Source organism: Cebidichthys violaceus, unplaced genomic scaffold (assembly GCF_023349555.1).
Source record: "Cebidichthys violaceus isolate CVI_PGR_0920_01 unplaced genomic scaffold, fCebVio1.0.p SCAF_69, whole genome shotgun sequence".
NCBI lineage: Eukaryota > Metazoa > Chordata > Actinopteri > Perciformes > Stichaeidae > Cebidichthys > Cebidichthys violaceus.
This window is the reverse complement of record NW_027176916.1, coordinates 484881-512661: the sequence shown is the minus strand read 5'-3', so window position 1 is coordinate 512661 and position 27781 is coordinate 484881. Positions and strand designations below refer to the sequence as shown.

General features: G+C 41.8%; 1 protein-coding gene and 1 pseudogene across 1 annotated transcript; one reads left to right on the top strand and one right to left on the bottom strand.

Annotated features, from left to right (window-relative positions):
* On the top strand, positions 1–16213 carry LOC137890786 (organic cation/carnitine transporter 2-like; annotated as a pseudogene).
* LOC137890785 (organic cation/carnitine transporter 2-like) lies at positions 16113–27781 on the bottom strand. The gene is made up of 10 exons (XM_068734998.1): positions 27378–27781; positions 26552–26655; positions 25184–25338; positions 24927–25098; positions 23352–23478; positions 21584–21681; positions 20444–20658; positions 19333–19515; positions 18820–18955; positions 16113–16932 (listed from the first exon to the last, which is right to left on the bottom strand). Exons 1-10 carry the CDS (start codon positions 27774–27776, stop codon positions 16848–16850), a joined length of 1674 nt encoding a protein of 557 aa, XP_068591099.1. The 5' UTR covers positions 27777–27781; the 3' UTR covers positions 16113–16847.

Here is a 27781-nt window from a genome sequence, read left to right as displayed (position 1 = left end):
TTCTGAGACCATGAAGGATTATGATGACTCCGTAGCTTTTCTGGGTCAGTGGGGACGTTTCCAGCAGGTTGTCTTCTTCCTGCTCTCTGCCAGCATCTTGCCCAATGGATTCGGTGCTTTATCTGTTGTCTTCTTTGCTGACACTCCCAGCCACCACTGCCTGGTTCCTGACGTCAACCTGACCCAAGATTGGCTTAATGCAATCATCCCAACGGATGTAATTCTTTCAAGCTCCTTGGAAAAAAAAGGTAGAGTATAGCAGTTTAGTTACATAGATTCAACAATTCCAAAAGCGAGAAAGGCCAAAAAAGAAAAGAATTACTGCAAAGTATTTTATACAATATTGCTAAAAACACTTATTTTGTATTTTTTGGTTAATTATCTAATAGATCAATAGTTAATGATGAACCTTTTCATGAAACAATCATACCTGCACAAAAAGTAAATTATATCTTTCTTTTTTATGTATATAGATTTTCAGCGCCAAACATTCTTCACTGATTTGGGCTCACCAGCGTGAGAACTTTAGATATTTGTGAGTTCAGGCTTTTAGGCAAGGCAAGGCAAGTTTATTTGTATAGCACATTTCAACAACAAGGCAATTCAAAGTGCTTCACATAAAACCTTAAAAGCATCAAAACATAATGCAAAAGAAAAGGAGATTTAAAAACAATTAAGAACATTCATTGAAACTAAAAAGCTAAAAACAGAATAATAGTTGCAGTGCAGTTTAAGAAATAAAATACAGTAGTAGTAAAATGCAGAAATTGATTAATATCCTTTAATGTGGTTCAATCAAAGGCAGCAGCAAACAGAAAAGTCTTCAGTCTGGATTTAAAGGAGCTGAGGGTCTCTGCAGGCCTGCAGCTTTCTGGGACTTTGTTCCAGATATGTGGAGCAGAAGAACTGAACGCTGCTTCTCCATGTTTAGTTCTGACTCTGGGAACAGAAAGTAGACCGGTCCCAGACGACCTAAGGGGTTGGGATGGTTCATAGGGTAGCAGCAGATCAGAGATGTATTTTGGCCCTAAACCATTCAGTGCTTTATAAACCAACAGCAGGATTTTAAAGTCAATTCTATGTTGGACAGGAAGCCAGTGCAAAGACCTCAGAACTGGAGTGATGTGATCCACTTTCATGGTCTTAGTGAGGATTCGAGCTGCAGCGTTTTGAATCAGCTGCAGCTTTCTGGTTGGCTTTTTACAGAGACCTGTAAACACACCGTTGCAGTAGTCCAGTCTACTGAAGATAAATGCATGGACAAGTTTTTCCAAATCCTGTTGAGACATAAGTCCTCTAATCCTTGATATGTTCTTCAGGTGATAGTAGGCTGATTTTGTGATTGTCTTGATATGGCTGTTCAGGTTGAGGTCTGAATCCATAACTACACCTAGGTTTCTGGCTTTGTTTGTGGTTTTTAACATCAGTGATTGAAGCTGAGCGCTGACTTTCAATCGTTCATCCTTGGTACCAAAAACAATTACTTCCGTTTTATCTTTGTTTAATTTATTTAAATTCTGGCACATCCAGTTGTTGATTTGTTCAATGCATTTAGCCAGTCCCTGTATGGGATTTAGTCCCCTGGTGATATAGTTATGTAGATTTGTGTGTCGTCTGCATAATTATGATAACACACTTTGTTGTTTTCCATAATCTGAGCTAGTGGAAGCATGTAGAACCGTATACACCCGAGGGTCCCCCATTTGGAGGCAGAGTACATAAAAACTTAGAGAGTTTTGTGTTAAAAGTAACTGGCAGAGAACCCACGAAGAACGAATATAATGATGTTATAGTTCTGCAGAAACCTCAGCGTCCTGGGAACAACATGAACTCGGTCACTTCTACATGAGACAAACACATCTCCCATCAGCCAAGCAAACAAATAACAAAATATCATAAATCATACTCGATATGACTGGGACAGGCCGGAGAAAACAGCTGCTACACTCCCTTAGCAACGTGCTACCTACGAACATGCAGCATGAAAAAGCATGTCCGCCTGACGGAGATTACGGACATATTTTCCATTTCTCTCTCCGGTAAACCATCGCAGAGATATTCAGCTTCGAACACAAAAAGTCACACAGCTTTCATCGAATATTGTACTCACTTTTGGTCAAATCTCAGCGAAAAAATGAACATACCTCCATCAGCTGACGCTGAGAGAGCAGTGGACACCATCCACTCCACTATATCTGGACTGATGAGTCAACATCCTGGTGCATTTTTGGCAATTACTGGAGACTTTAATCACACCACCCTGGATAAAGTACTGACAACTTTTCACCAATATGTTGACTGCCCCACACGGAACAATAAAACTCTGGACCTACTGTATGCAAATGCCATTGATGCATACAGTACCACTGCCCTCCCCCCGCTTGGCAGGTCCGATCACAACCTGATCCTGTTGACACCCAGGTATGTTCCTCTGGTACAGAGACAGCCTGTGACCACTAGGACTGTGAGGAGGTGGTCTCAGGAGGCTAAGGACGCCCTGCAGGACTGCTTTGAGTCAACGGATTGGGATGTGCTGTGTGGACCACATGGGGAGGACATCAACAGCATGACGGACTGTATCACAGAATACATAAAATTCTGTGAACACACTACCATTCCATCCCGGACTGTACACTGCTTCCCTAACAACAAGCCATGGATCACCAGCGACCTGAAAGCACTTCTTAATAAGAAGAAAGCTGCTTTCAGGTCTGGGGACAGGGACGAGCTCAGGAGAGTCCAGCGTGACCTGAAGGTGAAGATCAGGGAGTGCTGGTTCCTGTTCCTAAGAAGACGACACCATCTGGCCTCAATGACTACCGACCAGTTGCCCTCACATCCCATGTGATGAAGGTGCTGGAGAGGCTGGTCTTGGCCCACCTCCGACCGCAGGTGAAATCATCACTGGACCCTCTGCAATTTGCATACCAGCCTCATGTGGGAGTGGACGACGCCATCATCTACCAGCTGCAACGAGCTCAGTCGCACCTGGATGGAACCGGTGGCTCTGTGAGAATCACTTTCTTTGACTTCTCCAGTGCATTTAACACCATCCAACCAGTGCTACTGAGTGAGAAGCTGCGGGAGGTGGGGGTTAACGCGTCCACTGTCTCCTGGATCACTGACTACCTCACAGGCAGACCACAGTTTGTCCGACTGGGCCGTGTGCTGTCTGATACGGTGGTCAGTGATACTGGAGCCCCACAGGGAACTGTTCTGTCTCCCTTCCTGTTCACCTTATACACCACTGACTTCCAGTACAACTCAGGGTCATGCCATCTGCAGAAGTTCTCTGATGACTCTGCAGTGGTCGGGTGTATAAGGGACGGACGGGAGGAGGAGTACAGGGCAGTAGTGGATGACTTTGTGGAGTGGGCCGGTAGAAATCACCTGCTTCTGAACGTGGCCAAGACCAGAGAGATGGTGGTCGACTTCAGGAGGAGGACGACGGCTCCACAGCCACTGAGAGTTCTGGGAGAGGACGTGGACATGGTGAAGGAGTACAAGTACCTGGGTGTCTCCATCGACAGCAGACTGAGCTGGAAGGCCAACATCAACGCTGTGTACAAGAAGGGGATGAGTCGACTCTTTTTCTTGAGGAAACTTCGATCCTTCAACGTGTGCAGCAAGATGTTGGAGATGTTCTACCAGTCTGTTGTGGCCAGTGCACTGTACTTCGCCGTAGTCTGCTGGGGGAGCAGCATTGGAGCCGGAGACACCAACAGACTTAACAAACTGGTTAAGAAGGCCGGCTCCATCATCGGCTGTAAACAAGACTATCTGGAACAGGTGGTGGAGAGGAGGACACTGAAGAAACTGTCATCCATATTGGATAACCAGGACCACCCTCTCCACCACCTACTGCAGGGACAGCGGAGCACTTTCTCCAACAGAATGATCCAGCTCCGCTGTCATAAGGACAGGTACAGGAGAACATTCCTGCCTACTGCTATAAGACTGTACAATAAATCACCTCAGGCCAAATCAAATCGTTAAACCTCTGCACTACTGTTTATTTAGTTGATTTAATATTATTCTGTTCTATTCACTGTGTATATAGTGTGCATTTTTTATATAACATCTTTATTATATTATAACTGTATATATTGTGACATGTGTATTTTTCTTGTATTTTTCTTTTTCTTTTTATATAATATTAAGATTTTTTACACTGTGACCTATTGCTGCTCTGTAACCTATTGCTGCTTGTAACAAAATAATTTCCCCTCGCGGGATCAATAAAGTTAGTATCTATCTATCTATCTATCTATCTATCTATCTATCTATCTATCTATCTATCTATCTATCTATCTATTTAAATATCTCTGTACTTCCACTGCATGTATGTCCAGCTGCATGTGCTCCGTGTGAATCCGTTCGATTCGTGTCTCTCCGACACTCCTCGGCTTCTTGGGGAGGGTTGGAAGCTCAGCAAATTAGATTTCAGATCTGCCATCAGATGGGACGTTTTTGAGCTTTATTGGCTAATAGTGCTCAATCATCTAGCTTTCAATTCCAGGCAATTCTATTGGCTCCTACGGTTCGAAGGATGTCTCAATGGTGAAAATCTGAGAAAGGGGGGCTGAGATACAGCCCTGAACAGAGAGAGTGGGCTGAATCTGAAGCAGTATTTGACCTTAAACTAAACAACTAAAAAGGGCTTAGAAAGAGCTTAAAACACTCAAAAAAGGTCCAATCTTCTGTCTTTTGATTCATTGAACATCAGGAGTGATACATAGAAGTGATATAGAGTGTTTTTGAATTTAAAAAATATTTTTTTATTCAAATATTGGAATATTTAATCAGTTTTTTAATTTTATATGCTCTATATTTTATAAATGTTTCACTGTATCTATGTATAACTGTGTATATAGAGCCTATATCAGTTGTTATAAGAGCTGAGCATATTTAAAATCTTGGATTTCCATACTTTCCAAAAAACAATATCCTGAAATTGCTGTTTTTCCAGAGCAAGCTTTTGAATTTTCCAAGTTGTGCTGTGTTCCATCCTTATCTTATGTTAACCTGTAACATGTATTCTGATAGTTCCATGATTTTTCTCATCTCAAAAATATATAAAAAAAATATTTTTTTATTTTTTTATTTAATTATACACTTAATTAGGTATTTCTTATCTTTATTCTAGCTGAGGCCTGCAAATAGGCCTCGTTTATAAGAGGTTATTAAACAGAAGAGGCCCCAGTATTGAACCTTGGGGAACATCGCATGTCATTTTCGTCAACTCTGATGTGTAATTAGCTACAGACACAAAGTATCCTCTGTCCTTCAAGTAGGATTCAAACCAGTTAAGTGCTGTGCCAGAGAGTCCCACCCAGATTTTTTGTCTTTCTAGTAGTATGTCATGGTCGACCGTGTCGAATGCAGCACTGAGATCTAGTAATACTAAGACTGAAATTCTGCCATTGTCTGTGTTTAAGTGGATGTCGTTGAAAACCTTAACAAGAGCAGTCTCAGTACTGTGATGCTGTCGAAAGCCTGACTGGAAGACATCAAAACTGTGATTTACAGCCAAGAAGTTGTCCAGTTGTTGAAAAAACGCTTTTTCAATTATTTTACTTAAAAATGGGAGGTTTGATATTGGCCTATAATTTTTCGTTGTTGCGGAGTCTAAATTAGCCTTCTTTAGGAGTGGTTTAATAACTGCAGTTTTTAGGGCTTGTGGGAAGACACCTGAGAGAAGGGATGTGTTTACAATCTGTAAAAGATCAGTGGTCAAGCAGCTCGAAATATTTTTGAAAAAGTGTGTTGGTAGAATATCCAAGCAGCAGGAGGATGACTTCAGATGTTGAATAATGTCTTCTAGGCTTCTGGGGTCGATTGAATGAAATTGTGTCATGATATTTGAATGGATGTTATTCAGAGATGGGGACAACACATATCTTTGTGGTTGGTGTGGAGGCACTGACTGCTTGTCTAATTTTCTGAATTTTGTCAGTAAAAAATGAGGCAAATTGATTGCATGCCCAGGTGGATTGGAGCTCAGCAGCTACTGACACTGGAGGGTTTGTTAACCTGTCGACGGTAGCAAATAAGGCACGTGTATTGTTATTGTTTTTAATTATGATGTCAGAGAAGAAGGACTGCCTTGCATTTCTAAGTTCCAAATTATAATTGCGAAGTCTCTCTTTATAGATGTCACAGTGAACCTGGAGATTTGTTTTTTGCCACCTGCGTTCAGCTTTCCGACACTCTCTTTTCTCTATTCTGACCAGCGTAGCATTTCTCCAAGGAGATCTTTGCTTACCCGAGACAACCTTCACTTTAGTGGGTGCAATGGCATCAATAACATGTTTAACTTTAGAATTGAAGGTATCTACAAGCTCATTGACTGAGATGCAAGAGAGGGCTGTTTTGGAGGAGAACTTCTGAATAAATAGTTCACTAGTGTTTTCGGAGATGTAACGCTTTGTCACAACCTCGGTTGGGACATTTGTGTGCAAGGAGATTGCACTCTCAAAGAAAACACAGAAATGATCAGAGAGTGCCACATCAGTCACAGCAACCTTGGAAATGTTTACACCTTTGGTGATGATTAGATCCAGAGTGTGCCCCCTGTTGTGGATGGGTCCTGTCACATGCTGAGTCAGATTATAGTTTTCAAGGACACCACGTAATTCTATAGACCCTCTGTCCTGGGAATTATCAACATGGATATTAAAATCGCCAACAATAACAACACAGTCAAAATCAATACAGATTATAGACAGCAGTTCAGTAAACTCATCAAAGAAGGTTGCACAGTATTTAGGTGGTCTGTAAATGTTTAGGAATAAAGCTCGAGTGGAATTCAGAGCCACATATTCAAAAGAGATAAAGTGACCAAAGGACATCTGCTTGCATTGAAGAGAATCATTAAATAAAATAGCAACTCCACCTCCTTTCTTAAGTGCTCTTGTTTCACTCATGAAACTGAAGTTGTGAGGTGTTGATTCAATAAGAACAGCTGCACTGTTATCTTGGTTTAACCATGTTTCAGTTGAAAACAAAATGTCCAGTTTGTGCCTAACAATAAAATCATTGATTACATTTTTTTTTCCTGACAGAGACCTGACATTTAATAAAGCTAAGTTTAATGTGGTTAAAGCTTTATTTGCCCAATTTATTTGGACAGGCTGACGAGGAATGAATGTTAAGTTTGATAAGTTTGCAAGTTTACTATTGTTTCCTTGCAGCCTCACCTTTCTTTTTCTATAAACTATCATGACAGGAATTGAGAAGGCTAGCTGCATACAGGACCCCGACTTTTCCTGGAGAGAATCATTGGTGTCATTAGCCTTGTAGCCTGGACCCAGAAGATATCAATTATTGCCTTTATCATGTAGGGGAGACAGTAGTGGAGGTGGGACAGGGGCGCGGCGCTTTACCTTCGCCAATTGTGTAAAAACTGGACTTAGAGTCAGTTGCGGGGGTGGGGCTTGAACTGTACGTCGAGGAGTGGGGCGAGGAGTGTGTTTGGTTCTAGCAATGACCAGCTCTTTCATGTGGTCAGTGAACTTCAGGTGGGGGGAGGATGGGGAGAGTGTGAGAGAGGAAAGGGACCTGGATGGAGTCTGGGGGGTGGAAGTAGGTGCTGGGAAGAGAGGTAAAGACTCCTCCTCTTGGAAGGGTGGGGAAAGTGGGAGATCAGAGGCGGTCCCTGATGATGAGGTTAGAGACTCCTCCTCTTGGCTCTCGTTAGGCGGGGGCATCCTTCCCGTAAGGTCTCTACGGCGATGCTGTGTGGTTATCTCTTGTTTAGATTCCTCTTGTCTCTTGTCCTTGGCAGTGGGAACAGACGGGTGACGCAGGAAGAAAAATAGGTTAGAGGTAAACAGTTTTACCCCTGACTTGTTCAGGCAAACTCCATGTGCCTTAAAAAGATGTCTGCGCTCCCAAAAGAGGTAGAAATTGTTGATAAAATGTACTGAATGGTCAGTACATGCAGTTGAAAGCCATTTGTTAAGTGCAAACAGCCTGCTGAATCCTTCATCTCCTCCTCTGACTGGTGGAAGAGGGCCACTGATAAACACCTCAGCCTTGACAGAGCTGACTGTGTTTAACAGATCAATGAAGTCTCGCTTCAGAACTTCAGACTGTTGTTTCACAATATCACAGCTTCCTGTATGCACAATGATGTTTTTCACCGTGGGATGGTCAGCCACAATGTCCAGGATTTTGTCTCTCATGTTAGAGACTGTATCTTTCGGAAAGCAGAGTATTTTGGTATTCTTGCTGCACATCGTTCTGACATCTTTTACAGCATAGTCACCAACAATTAGAGTCTCCGGCCCAGTCATTAGCTTTCCCTGTGGCCTTTTACTCTCACATTTACTCTCAGTTCTTACCCTGCTATGAGAAGATAGCTGCTTATCCAGGTCATCAGATGGAGATTTAGGATTCTGCAACAATGGAGCAAATCTGTTTTGAAGTTGTAGGCTTGGTTGTTGTGGTGGTTTTTTGCTGGTTTTACTTTTCTCAGCTGTCCTGGGCTTTGTCCATCTGAGTGCAGGGGTTGAGGAGGAGTTCTGCCTGTGTGTTAGTGCAGGCCAGCCAGTCGCATCACAAATCTCAGGGCGCTGGGCTCTGCCTGTTAGTCGTCCTCCCACATCCTGAGGGTATGATTTTCTCTTCGGCTTTGCACCGAGAGAGTTCCAGGGAGGACTACCATTTGAAGATACATTATCTGCTCTCTCCTCCTGTTTCTTGGTAGACCTGATGGTGCTAGGTAGCTGTGTCTTCGCTTGCGTTTGTCCAATGTTTTGAGTCCATGGTAAAGTGGTATCATTCCCACACAGTCCATTTACCTCCACGTTTACTTCTAGTCGGTGGATTTTTATTTCCAAGACTGCAATCTCCTGCAGGAGTTTGTGGTAGTCGTTCGTGGAGAAGGGAGGCATCTTGCCGCTACTTAGCTTTAGCTTAGCTGCTAGTTAGCATTAGCTAACAACCCATATAACTCAACGACTTTCTGGATTTGTCTCCACTCAAACGTTGAAGAGTGATATATGTGATATATCTGGCAATTTGAAAAATGTTTTGAAGAAAAACAAGAAGAAAAAACAAGAAGAAAAGCAAGAAAATGTAAGCAGAGGCAAGAGCAAGCAGCAAAGCAACTGCACTGTAAGGAAGCAGGAAGTAGGCAGTTTTAGTGATATTACTGTTGTTTTGACAGCATTGTCATTACATTACAGTACTTTCATGATCAAATGTGTAGCTTTGAAGTTGATGTATTTTTCTGTAGCTGCTGTATAAAGTTTAGTAAGTCTTATAAAGTGGTCCGACTACAGTTCAGGGTTTTATGTGAAATGTTACTAATGACACTAACAAGGTTTGTGTCATTGTGACTGTGAGGTGGTGAATGGGAAACAGCAGCTGAGCAGATGCAGCAGGTTCAGGCTGGATGTGGTCAGAAATCTCTCTGCTCAGGGATTCATTCCCGGGAGGGACGTCAACATCACAGACCTGGAGCAGGAGGGATGTGTGGACGGGTGGAGCTACAGCAGAGACATCTACCAGTCCACCATCGTCTCTGAGGTGAGTCATACTGAATATTACACTACAGTTCAGGAACTGAACTTCAATAAATCATTAAATTGAATGGAACACATACACTATATAATATCCTCTTTAACCTGAGCGGACCCTTTTTAGGGTCCTGTGGGGGGTGGTGCAGAGAAAGTTTAGCGTACAGTGCACTCATCAGTAACGAATATAATGATGTCGCATACCTGGTTAAACTGCAGAGCCTGGGCTACAAAGTCATGTAAGCCGTTTGAACACACTCCAAACACAACTCAATAACTAACTAAAGTTATCACCAAATATCATAATCCATATAGCGCCACCTAGGCAACCCACTCGCCACATTTATGGCTCTAGCTCTGTGCTAATTCAATCAACACACCATAACTAACAGACTATAGCTCGCAATAACGGCAGCAACCTGAGGATTAAAGACATATGAGTCATATTCTGCTACAACAATCCATCACCTAGTTATGAAAACAACACCAGCAACACAAACCGCAATATTGATTATGATCAAAAAATGCACCTTACTTTTGTCGTTTTGCAGTGAAAAGATTATTATTTCCGTTCATTTTCGCCATGCTATGTGTTCACCAGATAACTTGTGTCTCACTTGAGAAATCTCGGCGAACTACGTTACTTTACGAAACGTGGAGAGGGTTTTAACTTTCAGCCAATCGGATTTTACGCTTCACGATGGACGGCACTTTTTTGATTCTGATTGGCTAACAGTGCTGTCAATCTTTCCCCTCGTGGGCTAAGTCAATTCTATTGGCTCCAACGCGTCGAAAGAGGTGTCAATGTCTAAAATCGTCCAATGGGTGGCTGAGCAACAGCTCTAAGCAGAGAGGGAGGGCTGGAATCTGAAAAAAATTCAAATGAACCCAGAGACTCAGACAGGGCTGACTAGGCAGAGAGATAGAGAGAGGGCTCAGAGTGGTTTCTGGCCTTCAAATAAAGCCAAAACTGCTGTGTTTGAATGTATTGAACACCAGTATTGATATATACAACTGAAATATATAGTTTGGTACATGAGAAAATTAATATGGCACACATTACAAAATGTGTAAATGTGCAAATTTTGGAGACCTCGTCTGAAATATCTGTACTAAAACCTCTCTAATTTTGTTGTGCTTAATGTTATCAAAGTCAAAATTTGCGGAGAGACTGTTCACATATTGTGCTATGATCTGGAAGAGGTTTAAATATTCAAACTTCATCATTCCTAAGAAATAATCATCCTGAAAGTGCTTTTTTTTAAAGCAAATCTCAAAATGTTCAATTTGTGCTGTGTGCCATCTTCATTTACTCTTAATCAGTAAAATATATACTGATATTTACACATCTGAACAAATCTCACAAGTGTTCCCTTTATTATAACACCAAAGGGTTAAAATAAACCTTGTAGTTGCAGAAATATACTCTTTTTAGTCTGGGTATGCAATGTTCGAGCAGAGGAACCTGAAAATAGGGCTAGGATTCAAGGGGTTTTAAGAAGGAAATGTTTGATTGATTTTTATATTTACAAATGGATTTTGGTATTTTTCTTTGTTCATGCATGGATACTCCAGTTTGACCTTGTGTGCCGAGACCAGTGGAAGCAGCCGTTCACCTCAACAATTTACTTCCTGGGAATTCTTGTTGGAGCCTTCTTCTCAGGACAGCTCTCAGACAGGTACTTGCTTGACTTTTTCCATATGAAAAACACAAAAACATTGAATCTTTAGCAGCCTGTACTGTAAACAAAAATACAAAAAAAATCATATTTCGTTGTTTAATTTCTCATTCTAGGTTTGGAAGAAAGCCGGTTTTCTTTGCCACCATGGCAGTTCAGACAATTTTTATTTTTGTTCAAATCTTTTCACCTTCATGGATGGTGTTCGTCATCCTCTTCTTTATCAGTGGTTTGGGACAGATCTCCAACTATGCATCCGCTTTTGTGTTGGGTAAATGTGAACATTTCATGCTTTACAGCAACAAATAATACTCTTCTATAGTCAGTGATGTTGATACATATATTGTGTGTAATCTGCAAGTCTTGTATCACTTGTTACTAATAACTTAACTTATTTACCCATCCTTTTGTCATGCATTTCTCTTTCTTTCAGGCAATGAGATCTTGACTGGAAATGTACGGGTCCTGTTCTCCTCATTGGGTGTGTGTCTGGGTTATGCCATTGGCTACATGATGCTGCCTCTTTTTGCATACTTTTTAAGGGACTGGAAATCTCTCCTGTTGGCTATCTCACTGCCTCGCCTGCTCTACATCCCGCTCTGGTGGTAGGTTGTACTCATGACTAGAAAATGTGTTCATGTCTATCCATCCATCTATTTACTGCTGGTTAGCATTGGCAGATGGCTAAGCAAGATTGTCCAGACACCCCTCACCTCAGTAACATTTTCCAACTCTTCCTGTGGATCTTTAGGGGTTCCCAAGCCAGATGAGATATATAATCCCTCCAGCATGTTTATGGTCTTCTACTAGTTGGACATTCCCAGAAAACCTCCAAAGGGAAGTGCCCTGAAGGGATACTGATCAGATTCCCGATCCACCTCAACTGGCTCTTATTGATACGTTGGGTGAAACTGCTCTTTGAGATCCTACCGAATGTTTGATCCCCTCTTGCTATCTCTAAAGATGAGCCCAACCACCCTATGGAGTAAACTAATTTCAGCTCCAATTTTAGTCTTTCGTTTACTTGACATGTAACATAGATCAATTCGTAAATTCAAAGCTTTGCTTTCTGGCTCAACCGGCCAGTATAACACCTGCATCACTGCTGACGCCGAACCAAACCACCGTTAAATTTCACTCTCCATTTTACCCTCACAAGACCCTAAGATACTTGAATTCCATTACTTGGGGCAGCGACTCACTACCAACACGGAGGGAGCAATCCAACATTTTCCAGCAGAGAACCATGACCTCAGACTTGGTGATGCTGACTCTCATCCCGACCACATCAATTGCTGCTACAAACCATTCCAGTGTGTGCTGAAGGTCGTGGTCTGATGAAGCCAACAGAATCACATCTTCTTCAAAGAGCAGAGACACAATTCTGAGGTAACAAAACTGGACACTTTCTTCCCGCCGTTTGCCCCTTGAGTTCTTGTCCATGAAAATCACATACAGAATTGTTGACATGGCACAACCCTGGCAGAGGCCAACAACCACCATAAACATGTTTGACATTGTGCTGAAAACACAAATACAGCTCTCAGTCAAGGACCAGAGGACTTACACCAACGGCACAGTAGCCCATTATACCGCAGTACTCCCCATAGGATTCCGTAGGGGAACCTGTTGTACGCCCTCACCAAGTCCATAAAACACATGTCGACCTGGGCAAACTCCCATGATACCCCCCATCAACAACACCTCACCCACCATTTGGTTGCTTTGGCAACCACTGTGGCCGCAGCCTTTCTGGACCTGGGGTACTTGTCTTATGCTTCAAGAGACCCTGGGACAATCTAGCCTGAAAGGCGTCCTTCAGCTTTACATCCTTCTTCTCCATTGGTGTCCAACAGCAGTTTCTTAGGTTGGCACCACAACAGGTACCAAAGACCTTCTGACCACAATTCCTAGCAAAAGCCTTCTGTGTCCCTTACCTCCCCTGGGATGCTCAAGAAACTCTTCTGGAGGTGGGAGTTGAAGACCTCGCGGACAGGGCCCTCAGTCAGACAAGAGAAATATCCTAAATTGTGTTCACCCGTATTTTTAAGCCCCTCTGATCCAGCCTGAACCTTTTTGTTTCTCTGTTGAATACTGAGGCAGGTTCATCCCAGAGTCTCCTTGTTGGTTGCTCTCTCAGGGAAGAGAGGAGGACGCTGAGACCATAGTGAGAAAGGCTGCTAAAATGAACAAAGTCGAGGCTCCACAGGTCATCTTTGGAGATTACAGCGTACATGTAAGTCTGCCCTGAATTAAATTGTGCAGGACCAGAACCAGGAGACAATGTGTGTGCTTGAGGAGACACATTGTTAGTCAAATTCCTCCCATAGGAAGCAATGTACGTATCAAATTTCATGAAACATTTTCCAGCAGTTGTTGATATATTTAATCCTTGACCAAAGTGGTGGAATGATATGCCAAACTGCTGGTGAGAGGTTTTGTATCTTGCAGGCTGATAAGACAAAGACACACCCTGAGGAACAGCACAATGTCTTCAGCCTACTGAGGACAAAAAACATCAGAAACATGACAATCATTCTGTGCCTGGTGTGGTGAGTGTATTTTTTAACGTTTGCTCAATTAAAGCACTGATATTACTTGGTTTTGTACTGCTTTAGTTTTCTTTTTCTCTGTTTTGTTTGTTAATTTTAAGTCTAATGGTCTTGGTCTGCTACTGGAGCTACTGTATGGTATGTGTCAAATGCTGTTTCTGTGCAGATTTCCATTGAAAGCTTTCTGTTGTCTGTATCTCTGTCTTCCCAGGTTTACTATAAGTACTGGATACATTGGCCTGTCCCTGAACACATCCCAACTTCATGCTAACCCCTACATCAGCTGCTTCCTCTCAGCAGCTGTAGAGGTACCAGCATACACCTCCAGCTGGCTGGTGCTGCAATACGTTCCACGACGGTTGTCTGTCTTTTGTATTTTGCTCATTGGAGGAGTGTCCCTGTACTTCCTTCAACTGGTGCCTGAAAGTAAGCAGTGATATGACGTGGTGCATCACGGTATTATTATATTTCCAAGCAAATATTTTTAGCCCTTAAACTAGTATTCAACAGATTCAGCGTTGCACTCCTATAACAATAAGAATGAAGATAAAAATGCATTAGAACCAGAGATTTCTTTATTTTTTGTTCAATGCATTCATCTTCCTTCTCAAAATCTGGTGCCCACATTACACATAACACAACTCCAGTGCCAACAGTTCACTCGGCTGTGCTATGCTACTAGAAGCTAATAATGTAGTCTTGAGCTACTAGGCAGTAGTTTTTCCGTAAGACCTGTGAACTGACTTTAATATGTAAAAAATGAAGGAGTTCCTCTTGTTTCTGAGGTTGAAGAATGTTTAAGAAAGCTTTGGAGTTTTCTAAGCAGCGGAGAAAATGGTTGAATGAAGTGAAGGCAGATGGGTAAAAAGTGTCTTTAACAAAAATGCCTTTAATCTGCTGCAGAGTGGATCATTCAGGGACTTTCTTAGACAAACTCTTCTTTCCTTTCAGGTTTATTAGAACTGTCTGTTGCTCTGGAGATGCTGGGTAAATTTGGCATGACCACAGGTACATCCCTGATGTTTGCCTAGACAGCAGAGCTTTACCCAACAGTGCTCAGGAACACAGCGACAGGGACGTGCAGTGCTGTTTCCAGAGTGGGCACTTCCATTGCACCTTTTTTGTTACAGCTAAGTGAGTAAACTGGTCTCTTATCATGTATTACTCAGTAATAATTTAAGTTTAACCTGAATTATCATTTGAAGTTACTGTGAGGAACTTTTAACCGGTTTTGAAACTGTCTCAAATTAATACTGAATCCTCTCCATGACCTTCATAGATTGGATATTTCTCTATAGTTATTCTTAATGCTTGTCGTCGGTGCCGCCGGGTTGGTTTCTGTGCAAAATGCAAAGATGAAACCATACAGGTTCACCAGAAAATCATCAGTTCAGACTCCAGTTGGGGCTCCGGCAGCGACCAAATTCAGCTTCACTGCAGCCTTCGACAGCATCAGCAGCGTCTCCTCCACTGGCCAGGAGCAGAGAGGTGAAGCTCTGCTCCGGTCCCCTCTGGTAGCCAACATAGACACTACGCTGCTGAAGACCCAGGCTGTATTGTTGGGACCGCTGGAGAGAAGGGAGTCACTAGAGAACCAGGACTAAGCGGAGCAGACTGTCAGACCCTGCTGCAGTAAAATAAGAGGTTTTCTAAAGGGACTCTGGTGCTCTGAAACACTACCACTTTACTCCACAGAGACCGCCAAAATCAACACAAAATGAAAGTTCCTTGTTGTAGCTTCAAACAGATAAGCATCTGATTTCACCTATTTTTAGTTTGGATGCTATACACACTGATTAATTCACATATAAATGTGACTGACTGTAAATATTTACAGTCTGCAATAGGACTTCCTTCATCCAAATGTTCTCTTCTCCTTGTACAGGTGTATACTTTAAGTACCTGCCATATATTGTAATGGGGACTCTGGCTGTTGTGTCTGCATTTGCTACTCTCCTCCTGCCAGAGAGTTTTGGACAACCTCTACCTCAAACTATTCAACAGATGTATAAGAGAGAAAGGTGGGTTCCTTAAGGAATGCATACAGTACGTCTTCATATACAACACACTTATATAGACTACAGACAAAATTAGCTCTCCAGTTAACATTGAGGTGGAAACTGAAATGTTGATTAATGTGCACTGTCCTGGTAATAAATAAATAAATGAACATTGAATATAATATAGTAGACAGTCATCGTGGCTGAAAAAAAACTTAAGCTACAACAGGTGCTGGTTGTTCAGGCAAGACAATAGCAACAAAAATGAACAGAAGTTAAAAGACATTCAAACATTGCAGCTTTAAAAAAAAAAAAAATCTGTATTCTGAAAACATGATGGTTTGTTTATTTGTTTATTTTGTCACTACAGCATGAAGTGCCCATTCATCACAAGAAGAGAACATTCACAACCTACGGTGCTTTTCGAAAGTCAACTGATTATCTCAAATATTACTTAAATGAGTTATTCATAACTGTTGCACTATTACCTCTAGTTGCACTAGTATTCCTACTGTTCTCAGAAACAATCAGTACACGTAGATTTAATGAAGTTGCATGACCAAGAAATTAAATTAAAAGATTTAAAACTTGACTTAAACATTTTGGAGTAAATCCAATTGTGCTTGCAGTCTGTGCATGTTATCTCAGATCACAAATATGTCTATAAAATATTACTTATGAACTGAAATATGAAATATGCGAGTGTTAAATATGATGTAAAAGACACACCATGGTTCTGATTAAATTGTTTTCAGAATATAAGAAACTGTGTTTTGTTTATGTGCTGGGTTTTTTTTTGTGAATATGGTAACAATTGCATTGCTGCAGAGCATATTTAGTGCAGACGATTGTTGTACTTTTCATTTTACAGTATTTTGATGAAATCATTACTCCAGTTTCGTAGAGATATTTTAAGACATACATATTGCTTCTATAACTGTCATGTTCCTTGGTCTTGTTGCAGCCGCATACAAATCCAGAAAGAAATTATCCTCTTCAGTTATTTCTGACGAGTGTCCATTAACCAAAAACATGGACAGAGACATGATGGTTGTTACTCGTCTCAAGCCGGATATCGGTGTGGCTCCTTGTTCAAAGGACAACTGAAGACTTCTTGTCAGCAGCGTTTTCCTTTTCTTCGCTGTGTGTGAGTGTATACGGTGTCTTCTGACAACATCTAGAGTGAAAAAAAACAGTTACACCAGTGGTGGGCCGTCAGGGCCAGCAAAGCCTTCTCTGCTGGCCTAAACAGAATCACAAAGTTATAGCCATTTTATAATTTAATAATTTTTCATAAATACACTACATGTATTTTAATTATTTTTCCCATTATCGTATTTTCTCATTGCACACCTACTGTCTTACTCAGTTGCTCTGCTTCCAGTGCAGCTTGTTTTAAGTAGAGCTTTTATCCAATCAGATTTCACCTCTATGTCTCTAGGTAGGAAGAGAGGCCCGAGGCCCTCTAGGTAGACTTTGCAGTTTAAGTAAATGGGGACGATATTGTTGACTGTCATAGTGTTCAACCAATCAGATTTTTTGTTTGATATGTTGGCCGTGTTCTTTGACATGTCAGAGCTACCGAGGTAGTCTACAAGTACGTCAGCATTAACGTGCGCCATGATTGGTAAGTGGGCTAGCGTCGCTGTTGTGAAGCAGAAAGCTAGCTAGCAGAACTTAGTAGTAGTAGTAAGAGTTCAAGTTGAAAGATTTGTAAGAAGTTATGACATTTTTAGAGTTTTGCTTGATGTAGATTCTTTTTTTTTTAAACACTCAACGGCTGAAGGAGGAGAAACGGATTTGGTGGCGGAGTTACTGGCAACGCCTTTCTGGAGAAGGACATTTCAGGAAAAACTGGACATCATAAGAAAGGGCCGGCCAACCCCACAGCTAGCAGCCCTGACCCAGCCAGGAAAAGGATTTGTACGAACGGTATTCCTGGCTGACAGCGTCGGAGAAGCGTTTGCACATTTAAGAATAAGCATCTAAGAATGCATTTTATTTGCGACTGAGTGTCTTGGTGTTTGGAGCTACGCTGGATTTGCTAACCTGAGGTGGCTAACCAAGGCAGCAACAAGACACCAGGCAGGACACTTACAAAGCTACGGTGCTTTGAAAACTTTTGCTGACACCCGAGTGGATCTACAACTCAGCGAACACGTTCGCAGGAGGACCTCTGTGTCAATTACCTTGATTTTGACTATATGCATTGTCCGTTAATGACGAAGCATCCCGTCATGCGCGGGAGTAGGGTCGGACATTTGATTCCCTGTTTGGGGTTTTGTTGATAATCCAGTTAATAAACTAAACTAGTGTGTGTGCTGCTGTTGGATGTCCTGCTAAGCTAGTTTAGCATAGTGTGCGTCCCAGGACCCACGCACCTCACCAGAGTACAATGTTGTGGTTCCGGGGTGGGCGTGTCAGACAGCATGTTGCCATGTTGAGCGTAGTCCAGCGAAAACATTATATTTCCCACAATTTAAGCTTCTGCATTTTCCAAATGCACTAGTGTTATTCAAATGTATCGTTCGTTTCGTAAGCCTCGTACTGAACGGTTTAATACGAATGTGTGTGTTGTTACACCCCTAGAAACAAATAACCATAGCTGTGGCGTCATAATGAGGTAATTAGGAGGTAGTTCAACTGTAGTAGGACAGCACTGAAGGCCCAGGTATAAAATGCACGACCCGCCACTGAGTTGCAGTAATGATTTGAATCTATTGAAGTGGCAGAGTACATATTTATTGAATTAATGAACCAATGCTCAGCTTTCACTACAAACCTCACAGTTTTGCTCAGATTGTCCTGAGTCACTGGCTGTTTTCTTCAATGAGCAAATTATGTTTTTCTATTAATTGAACTACTAAAGTGATAGAAATATAACGGTCTATTCAGAACTGAAATAAAACAAAAAATAAAAATAAATAAGATCATTCTTAATGACAGCAGAAAATAAAAATGAACCGTTAAATCAACATAGAAATTGAGAGCTGTGTGAAAACAAACAAAATGACCAATCTGACTCTAATAAGTCTGGTCTCAGGGAGTCGTATGGCTGTCTCACCCAGGGAAGTGTTGCATGTGAGCGATGGTGTCGGGCAGCGGCATTCCATAGCTCTCAGGCAGCAGGAGACTCAGCAACCCTGACAGAGCTGTAATGCTTCCCATCAGGATGTAAGGCAGTGAAATGGAATAGCTTCCTGTGGCAACACATAAAAGACGGAGACGGTGAAAAACAACCGAGGCCAGAGCAGTTCAGAACAAAAAGACAAAAGGTGGAAAGCACTTCGATGTGGCTGCATCAGTAGTTTGAATCCGATCCGCGCTAAATCTTAAAAGAAACAGAGCGGCCTATTATGTTTTTGTTCTGTTGACTTTTGTTCTTGTTGTTTTGTTTCTGTAGAGGCACCAGCTTCTTGTTAGCCTTCTTGTTTCTGTCAGTTGGGAAAGAAACAGCTGTTCTTTTACAGTTCATCCAAATAATTCCATTCACTTGAAAATTAAAGCGCCGTCAATTCAGAAAAAAAAAAAAAGCCCTCGTCAACCAAATGGGACATGAACATTAGAGCATCCTTACTTAAGTAAATGAAGTACGGGGCAATGATGCTGCCTAGTCTGGAAGCCATGGAGCAGGCGCCCATCGCCGTGGTCCTCAGGACAGTTGGGTAGAGTTCAGCTGTGTATGCGTACACTATCGCAAACGCCGTCGTCACGGCAAACTTCCCCATCATCTCAAGCGTTATGGCGAGATAAATCAGGTCTAGAAGGGATAAAGCATTACATTGTTAGAGTTACATGTGAGTTAAAGTTACATCTGCATGTCCAGAATTTAGCATCTGAACATCCTAGATAATGAACAGTCTCACAGTAGTTCGTGAAATGGTCACAAAATGTCTATCTATTGGTTTTGTGTACTGGAACATGAATTGTCAGGTTTTTGTTCGTGTCCCTCGGAACAATTTTTTTATCAGGACGATATTACGTTAAAAACAAAACTTAGGTTTAGGCGACGATGGTTGGCCTTAAAATAACTACGAACAGTTTGGTTTAGGCAACAAAACCAACAGTTAGGTTTCACCAACAAAACTGGCATCAAAACCAACAGTTAGGTTTAGGCAACAGAACCACAAAATGTTAAGTTTAGGCAACAAAACCATGAACAGTTTGGTTTAGGCAACAAAACCATGAACAGTTTGGTTTAGGCAACAAAACCATGAACAGTTTGGTTTAGGCAACAAAACCATGAACAGTTTGGTTTAGGCATCAAAACCAACAGTTAGGTTTCGGCAACAGAACCACAAAAAGTTATATTTGGGCAACAAAACCACGAACAGTAAGGTTTCGGCAACAAAACCATGAAAAGTTAAGTCTAGGCAACAAAACCACAAACAGTTAGGTTTCGGCAATAAAACCACGAAAAGTACAGGCAACAAAACCACTAACAGTTTTAACAGCATTTAATTTGTGTGTCCACCAAGAATAAGGCTCCTAAATGACTTTCAATTGGTATTATTTTCGTCCTGAGCAACACAAAAAAACTCCAGACAATTTGTGTCCCTGTACATGAATTTCGTGCATTTCGTGACTATTTCATGAATTGCAATGAAACTAGGCTGTGTACAAAGAAACAAACAAAAGAATGTCTACTTTAATCTAGTGTGATAACATTGCCAATTGAAGTGTCATACTTGCTGGTATGAGCTTTATGAAGAGTAGAAACAATCCTCCCATGAAGAGTGTTGACAAAAGACTCAGTCGTCTGGAACACCAGCGAAACATAGCCCATGACAGAGTGTAGGCTGGCATCTCCACCACCGCCGACAGGAAAGAGTTGAAGTATGCGTTACCGTGAAGGTTCGAAGTGTTCAGGGAAAGAGCAAAGTAAGCGATGGACACGCTGTTCCTGTGGGGATAGAAGTTATTTATTATCCTGCTTCTTGTCTAGAAACTGTCATCTTATGTATGTGTAAAATTGGGGTGAATCAAAAGTTGGAGAGGAATAGAGGGACTTTCACACCTGCGCCAGACCGACTCCGCCTTCTACTGGACTCTACGGTTTTATTTTTACCTTGGAAAATGTCCCACTTGGTATCTCACCACAATTCATGTGAAGATAGTTTTTGTAGATTTTTTTAAAACTCTCTGATATCGTTACCAGTATCGGCCTCTAAAATCCAGTATCGTCCAGGCTGTAATTCAAATTATAAATTTTAGTCCCTTCATCCCGTTCACATTTTGTATCACTTGTATATAAGTGTGGCCACTATTAGCAGTGTTAACATATTGTATTTGTAAGAAATGCATGCATTAATTTTCCATATTTCACATTCAAGCTGATTTTTGCAACATTTTCTTGGATTGTCCAGTTCCACCAGCATCCTTGATTTGTTTTCTGACCGTATGAAGTCCTTCAACCGTGGAAAGAATTACATGCAGCTTGGAGTTTATCCACCTGCTAATGATCAGTGCACAACTTTTTTGTTCTGCAAGACGTTTCGAAATCAAATGCAAACTGCATTCGCACAGGAAGAATACAGGGCACACTGTGCAGTTATAAAACCTGATTTTGATCTTAGTCGCAGGCTTCACAGCACCTGACAGGTCATTATTTGTTGTTAGTGAAATGGACTGACATGTGGTCGAGGTGATGCATGAACAGAGACTGCGTGTGTTCATTATATGTCCACGTGTGTGTGTGTGTGTGTGTGTGTGTGTGTGTGTGTGTGTGTGTGTGTGTGTGTGTGTGTGTGCTTAGGTGTGTGTATTTGTGCTTGCGGGGGGGGTCACTGTACTGAATGTGGAGGTCAGGCGGGACAGCAGGGACTCACCAGACCAGCCACAGCATGAGAGAGATCCAGCGGATGTTTCGAGAACGAAGCAGGTCACAGATGTTGTGGGCCTTCCTCGTCTCACATTGAAGTTCTGTCTGTGGGGCAGCAGAGCCCGAGCAACAACAAACACTTAGCAGGCAGAGCCATCGGCCTAGAAATAATTTCATCAGAGAGACGACTTTGTGAATGCATGGCCACTTGCTGAGGGATCACATGCATGTGTGCACGTGTTCACACATGTAGTACCAAGACATCAGGCTTAATGGAGGCAAAAGTTCACTGTGCAATGAGAAGCTGGGGGGGGGTGGAATTCTTGTAGTAATTAGGAAAAGATGTAGAAAGATGTTCACTGGTTTATGTTTCCACTGGAAAACGTCCAGCTTGGCATCTGGTCACCATTGTTTAAAGAACCAATCAAAAGGATTCGTACAAAGAGTTCATTACGGTATCAGCCTTTAAAAATCCAGTGTCGTCCAGGCTGTAATTCAAAAAAATCGTTGTTGTCTCTTCATTCCGTTCACATTTTGTATCACTTGTTTATTAGTGCCGCTACTATTAGCAGTGTTATCATATTGTATTTGTAAGATACTCATGCACTGGTGTGCCTGCTTTCACATTCAAGATTTCACATTTGCAATTTTATGGATGGTCCAGTTCCTACATTTTCAATACTATACTTCACTATACTATACTATACTATACTATACTATAATATACTATACTATAGCTGCCATTAAAAGAAACAAGAGCATTGAGCTTTCATTCACAGAAACACTGTCTTGCGGTGTAAAGTTTTGTATTTCTGCAAATTATTAGTTAGAGGTTAAATCTTGGGAAGTCTCTGTCAGCTGCCAACCAGTTCACTCCTGAACATAAACATGATAATGTCAAGCTGCCCAAAGATTTGATGTTAAATTAGGCGAGAAAAAGATTTACAAAAAGAAAATGGGTATTACTGAAACCGCTGGTTTGTGGTTTACATATAAGGGTTTTAAGGTTAACCCAGTCTTTTCCTGAGCCAAATGCATTGTTATGGTCGCTCCCCACTGACTTGTGTTAGTGCAATGCTGATTATGGCAATGCAACAACCTTAAATGACTAGAAGTACTGCCTCGCTGTTGTATGCCTCTGCCATCGGGTTCTGGTGAAATCAGATGAAATCATTCAGGTTCACCGGAAAGTCCTTCTGCTCAGACTCCAGCGGGGCCTCCAGCAGAGACCGGTCCACCGTGGACAGACCCAGATCCGGCATCACCTGCAGCCTTGGAGCTGCAGTTGGAGCTCCGGAGGTAGGAGGAGAGCTCAGCTACTGGCAGCAGCAGCGTCTCCTCCTCCTCCTCCTCCTCCTCCTCCTCCTCCTCCTCCTCCAGGAGCAGAGCTTCTCCTCTCTGGGAGCCAATGCCGACACCACGCTGCTGGAGACCCAAGACGTATTGCTGGACCCGCTGGAGGGAAGGGAGGCAACGGGAGAACCAGAACCAGGACTGAGAGGGGCAGACTGTCAGACCCTGCTGCACTAAAACTAGTGGTTTTCTAAAGGGACTCTGTTGCTCGGAAACACTTTCGTCCACAGGGACCAACAGAATCAACACAGAATTTTGTCACATGTACAACAAATTCTGACAAAGAGAGGCACATTTGTCTTGCTAAATATATGTAAAAAGAATAAAATGTCATCTTTATTGTGTAAAATATGAATAATTCCATGACCTTGGTGTTTATGCATCTTCATTTTACATGAGCCACTTTTTCAGTGAGATCTCACCTGCAAAGGACCGAAGATGACCGGCGGAGGCTCGATTTTGTTCCTCTTAGCAGCATCTCTCAGTACGGCCTCGGCCTCCTCCACTCGTCCCTGGGAGAGCAGCCAGCGAGGAGACTCTGGGATGTACCTGCCTCGTTACACGACAGAGAGAGACACAGATGGAACAAAGGAAAAACATACCGTACAGTGAAGGTGCTATTGATGTTTTAATTTGACCTGATTTTGAGTCCTTATACCGAAACCTACCTAACAACAGCTGTAAAGCCTTCATAAAGTGGGTATGAGCTGATGCTATTGTGGTTATTAGACCACATCAATGTATGTATATTCATTCATTCATTCATATGAAAAAAATGCAACTAATTGTTTTATTGTTGATTAATCTGCCATGTATTATTTGTTTAGTCTATAAATTGCTTATAAAATGGGAAAGTGGAAAATGTCCATCACAAATTTTCAACTGTCCATCCATCTTCATCTATCTTTGGACCGATAAACCGAAGTCCCAAAAAATATTCACTTTACTTTGAAAGAAGACCTTCAGATATTCACATTTGAGAAGCTGTGGTTGTTTAACCTTGATCTTTGTTGGACACATCCACACATATCTACGAATTACGGCGGGTTACCTTTCGTAGATACAGCTACGAATGATGGATGAGACCAAAAAAGAAGATTCAGCAAAACCTTTTGGGGCAGAGAACTTCTTACAAGGGAGAAAATTTTCTAAGGACCCCGTCTTAAAACATAGGTTACTACCGTTTGTACTCTTAAATGAACAATTTGTATTCAAAAACGTTTCAATTAAATTTGAATCCTGTTCAAATTGGATGAGATAATCCTTTATTAGTCTCACAGCAAGCAAATTTACAATCTGAATGATTGTTAAGAACAGAGGATGATTTTATTCAAATTGCATTTGAACACAACTTGACAGCATTCATACCTTTCAAGTAATCAACCTCAAAAAGTTTTCAGAAAACAAACGCAGTAGCAAGACTGGCATGATGAATCCTGATATTTAAATGTACCAGTCTACAGCTGACTTTCAGTAGGTGCTTTGATTTAAGAAAAATTAAGTTATTGTTGCGTGTTACAGTTAAATCAGAGTTTCCATTGGCCCAAAGCCAATGTGGGCGGGATTAATGGAGACAATGTTCTTGTTTTTATTGGTGCAAAAAGGTCCCCGTCTATAGATGTGTACTTTTTTAATGATACACAATTTTCTAATCTATAGCAAATTATTTACCGGACCCCCCTTTGAAAATCACTAATTTAAACAATCGCTTATCATACAGATTTCCATTCAGTCTATCGACTGCTTAACCAATCAAATAATTGTTTCAGCTCTCAAAAATAGTGCAGAACAATCATTCCAGATAGTTGTTGTTGCAGGATTGATGCCGATTGATTGATTGATTGATTGACCTGCCTGAATCTACTGTATCTACTGAAACTACCAGGTACTCTAATCACCTGTCAGCACTGCAGAAGAAAGTAGCATTAACTAAAAATAAAAAAGGTCAACCACATACACACACACACACACACACAAGCAAACACACACCTACCTACCACCAGAGAGGCACAAAGAGGAAGCCGGGCAGCGTGAGGCAGAGGAGAAGCTTCCTCCAGTCTCTGAGGAAGTAAGCAAACAGCGGCAGCAGCATGTAGCCCACTCCAAAGAAAACACTCATACCCGCTGTGGAGAAAACCGTCCGAACGCGTGGGCCCAATATCTCTGTCCCTAATGAACACAAGGAACAATGAATTTTGCATAACCATGAACCAGTTGAATAAGACTGAGAATCAACGAGGAGAGTGAAGCCTACCCAGCACAAACGCAGCCATATAATTGGAGATTTGTCCCACCCCGACAACAAAGAACATGGCGCAGAACACGGTCCAGGATGGAGAGAAGGCCTGAAATAACGTGAACAACGTCTGCACCGCCAGGGTAACGAACAACACTATTTTTCTCCCGTACCTGAAAAAAAAGACAAAGTGTGCGAGTGAATGACCAAGTAAGCATGATATCCAGACGGCAACCTCCAGTTCTGAAGAGTGAAGCCGATGCGAAAGTGTCTTAAACCTTGCATTCTCCCTACCGACCAGCAGGGGGCGACTCCTCTGATTGCAAAAAGAAGTCAGATTGTATAGAAGTCTATAAGTAAAATGACTCTACTTCTCTCTTGATTTATTCCCTCAGTAAACATTGTAAACATGAGTTTATGATGTTCATTTAGTACATTATGGTCCATTTAGAGTCAAACAGACCATAAAGCAGGGGATGATTTAGGGGCGGGGGAGATCATAAACTCATGTTTACAATGTTTACTGAGGGAATAAATCAAGAGAGAAGTAGAGTCATTTTAGACTAGACGTCTATACAACCAGAGGAGTCGCCCCCTGGTGGACACTAGAGAGAATGCAGCTTTAACACACTTCAGCTTTGGCTTCACTTTTCAGAACCAGAGGTTGCCACATGTATTTTTACGGACACGTCACATATTGCATCTCTTTCTGCATTTAAAGACACAGTGTGTAGGACCGCTAACATGAGTCCACTGAGTGCAAAACCGCGGTGATGCCGTTCGACTCACTCAGTGGCCATCCTTACCACAATAACACTACTTTAGGACGGCGGCCGGTGGTACCACGGTTTTGACTCTGCAGCCCGCCGTTCCACAAGTGTGTCGGAGAACTGCGGTGGCGCTCAGGAAACGTAAAAAATCCGAAAGGCTCTCTCTGGAGCCAGTGTTCGGTTTGATCTGCTCCTTATGTAGAAATGAAGGGCTCATTCTAAGGTATTAGAGACACAACTATTCTTAATTTCAGGTGATTATACACTAGTGAAAACATTGTTATGAATATTATATTCCATTTCTGCAAGTAGATCCCCCGAAATGCTACACACTGCTCCTTTAAGGCACATTCTTAAAGGTTTTACTCAGATTTCCACTGAAAACTATGAAAGGGAAAAACATATGTTGAGTTGGTTGATGTCTGTAGGACAAAATCTTGACATTTTAATTAGTAACAGATCTTTTGACTCACATTTGGGGAAGACTTGTTGCTATGTTGAGGTATTAAAGAGGATATGGAGTTAAACATTACAGAGGGCACTCATACACACTAGCCATTCACATGAACTTGTGATGCATTGAATGACAAACTGAAGTTAATGTTTTGTCCAAAACCTGTCAGAGAGCTGTCCTGAAATGAAGGAGCCAGTGAAAACACCACAGAAGAAGATGGAAGAAGTCAGTGGGTTTTTCCACCTGTTGTCACACACCAGGTCCCACTGCAAACACACACACACACACACACACACACACACACACACACACACACACAGTCAGTAGATCAGAGTTCATCAAGCACACAGAAAATGTAAAATCCTGAAATTGCAATTTCTTAACAAAAATCTAAGTCCAATCTGTTGTGCAAAAGTCTGTAATCAGTCCATATATTGATGTTTTTCTTCTTTCCTTCAATATTGACTATTTTTACAGAGATACAAATAGTATAATTCAGACACCAAACGTATTAGTTACATTTTAAATAGGTTTAAAAGAAGAAGAATCTCTCTCTCTCTCTCTCTCTCTCTCTCTCTATATATATATATATATATATATATATATATATATACAATGTATATATAAATATGTATATATATATATATATATATATATATGTGTGTTTCTTAATATATTGTTGTCACATATATAAATATAAAATATAAATATGGAAGAATAACATTATAAGAACACTTATGATATAGGTATAAATAAATATACTACCCTTTACAGAAAAAGTTCAACTTATTGTTAACTTTATGGAATCATTTTCTTGTGTTGTTTCACTGGATATTGATCGATGTCTTCATTAATATATTTAAACAGCCTAAGCCTAATCTAACGAGGGTGGACAACATATCAGAAAATCGTGAGCCTTTTTTTCTTGTATACTGTTTATGATAGGATGCAGCTGCAGCCTCCTCCAGCCTGCGCAGTTTGCACAAACCTCCGATATGATGGTCGAAATATACACGCTCCGGTCGTACTCCCACCCATCCAAGCAGCTCTCCATCGACACATTGGCAAGGTCAACATCAACGCCGGGCAGCAAGCCTCCGTCCGAGAAACGCTTCACATCTTCCAGTTTGTATCTGGAGCACTTGCTGCGCACCGACGCGCCGCTGTGGTTCTCTTCCTCCAGCGGGATGCTGCTGTTCCTCCACGCGGCGGTGAGGTTGACGTGCGCGGGAATGAGGCACATGTGCGGCGGCGTGTCGGCGATGAAGACGACGTGGAGGCCGCTGAAGCCGTTCGGGACGACGGTCAGACAGAGCAGGAAAAACACCTCTTTCTGGAAGCGTCCCCACTCCCCGAGGAAGGCTGTTGCAGCTTCGTAGTCGGTCATGTTGG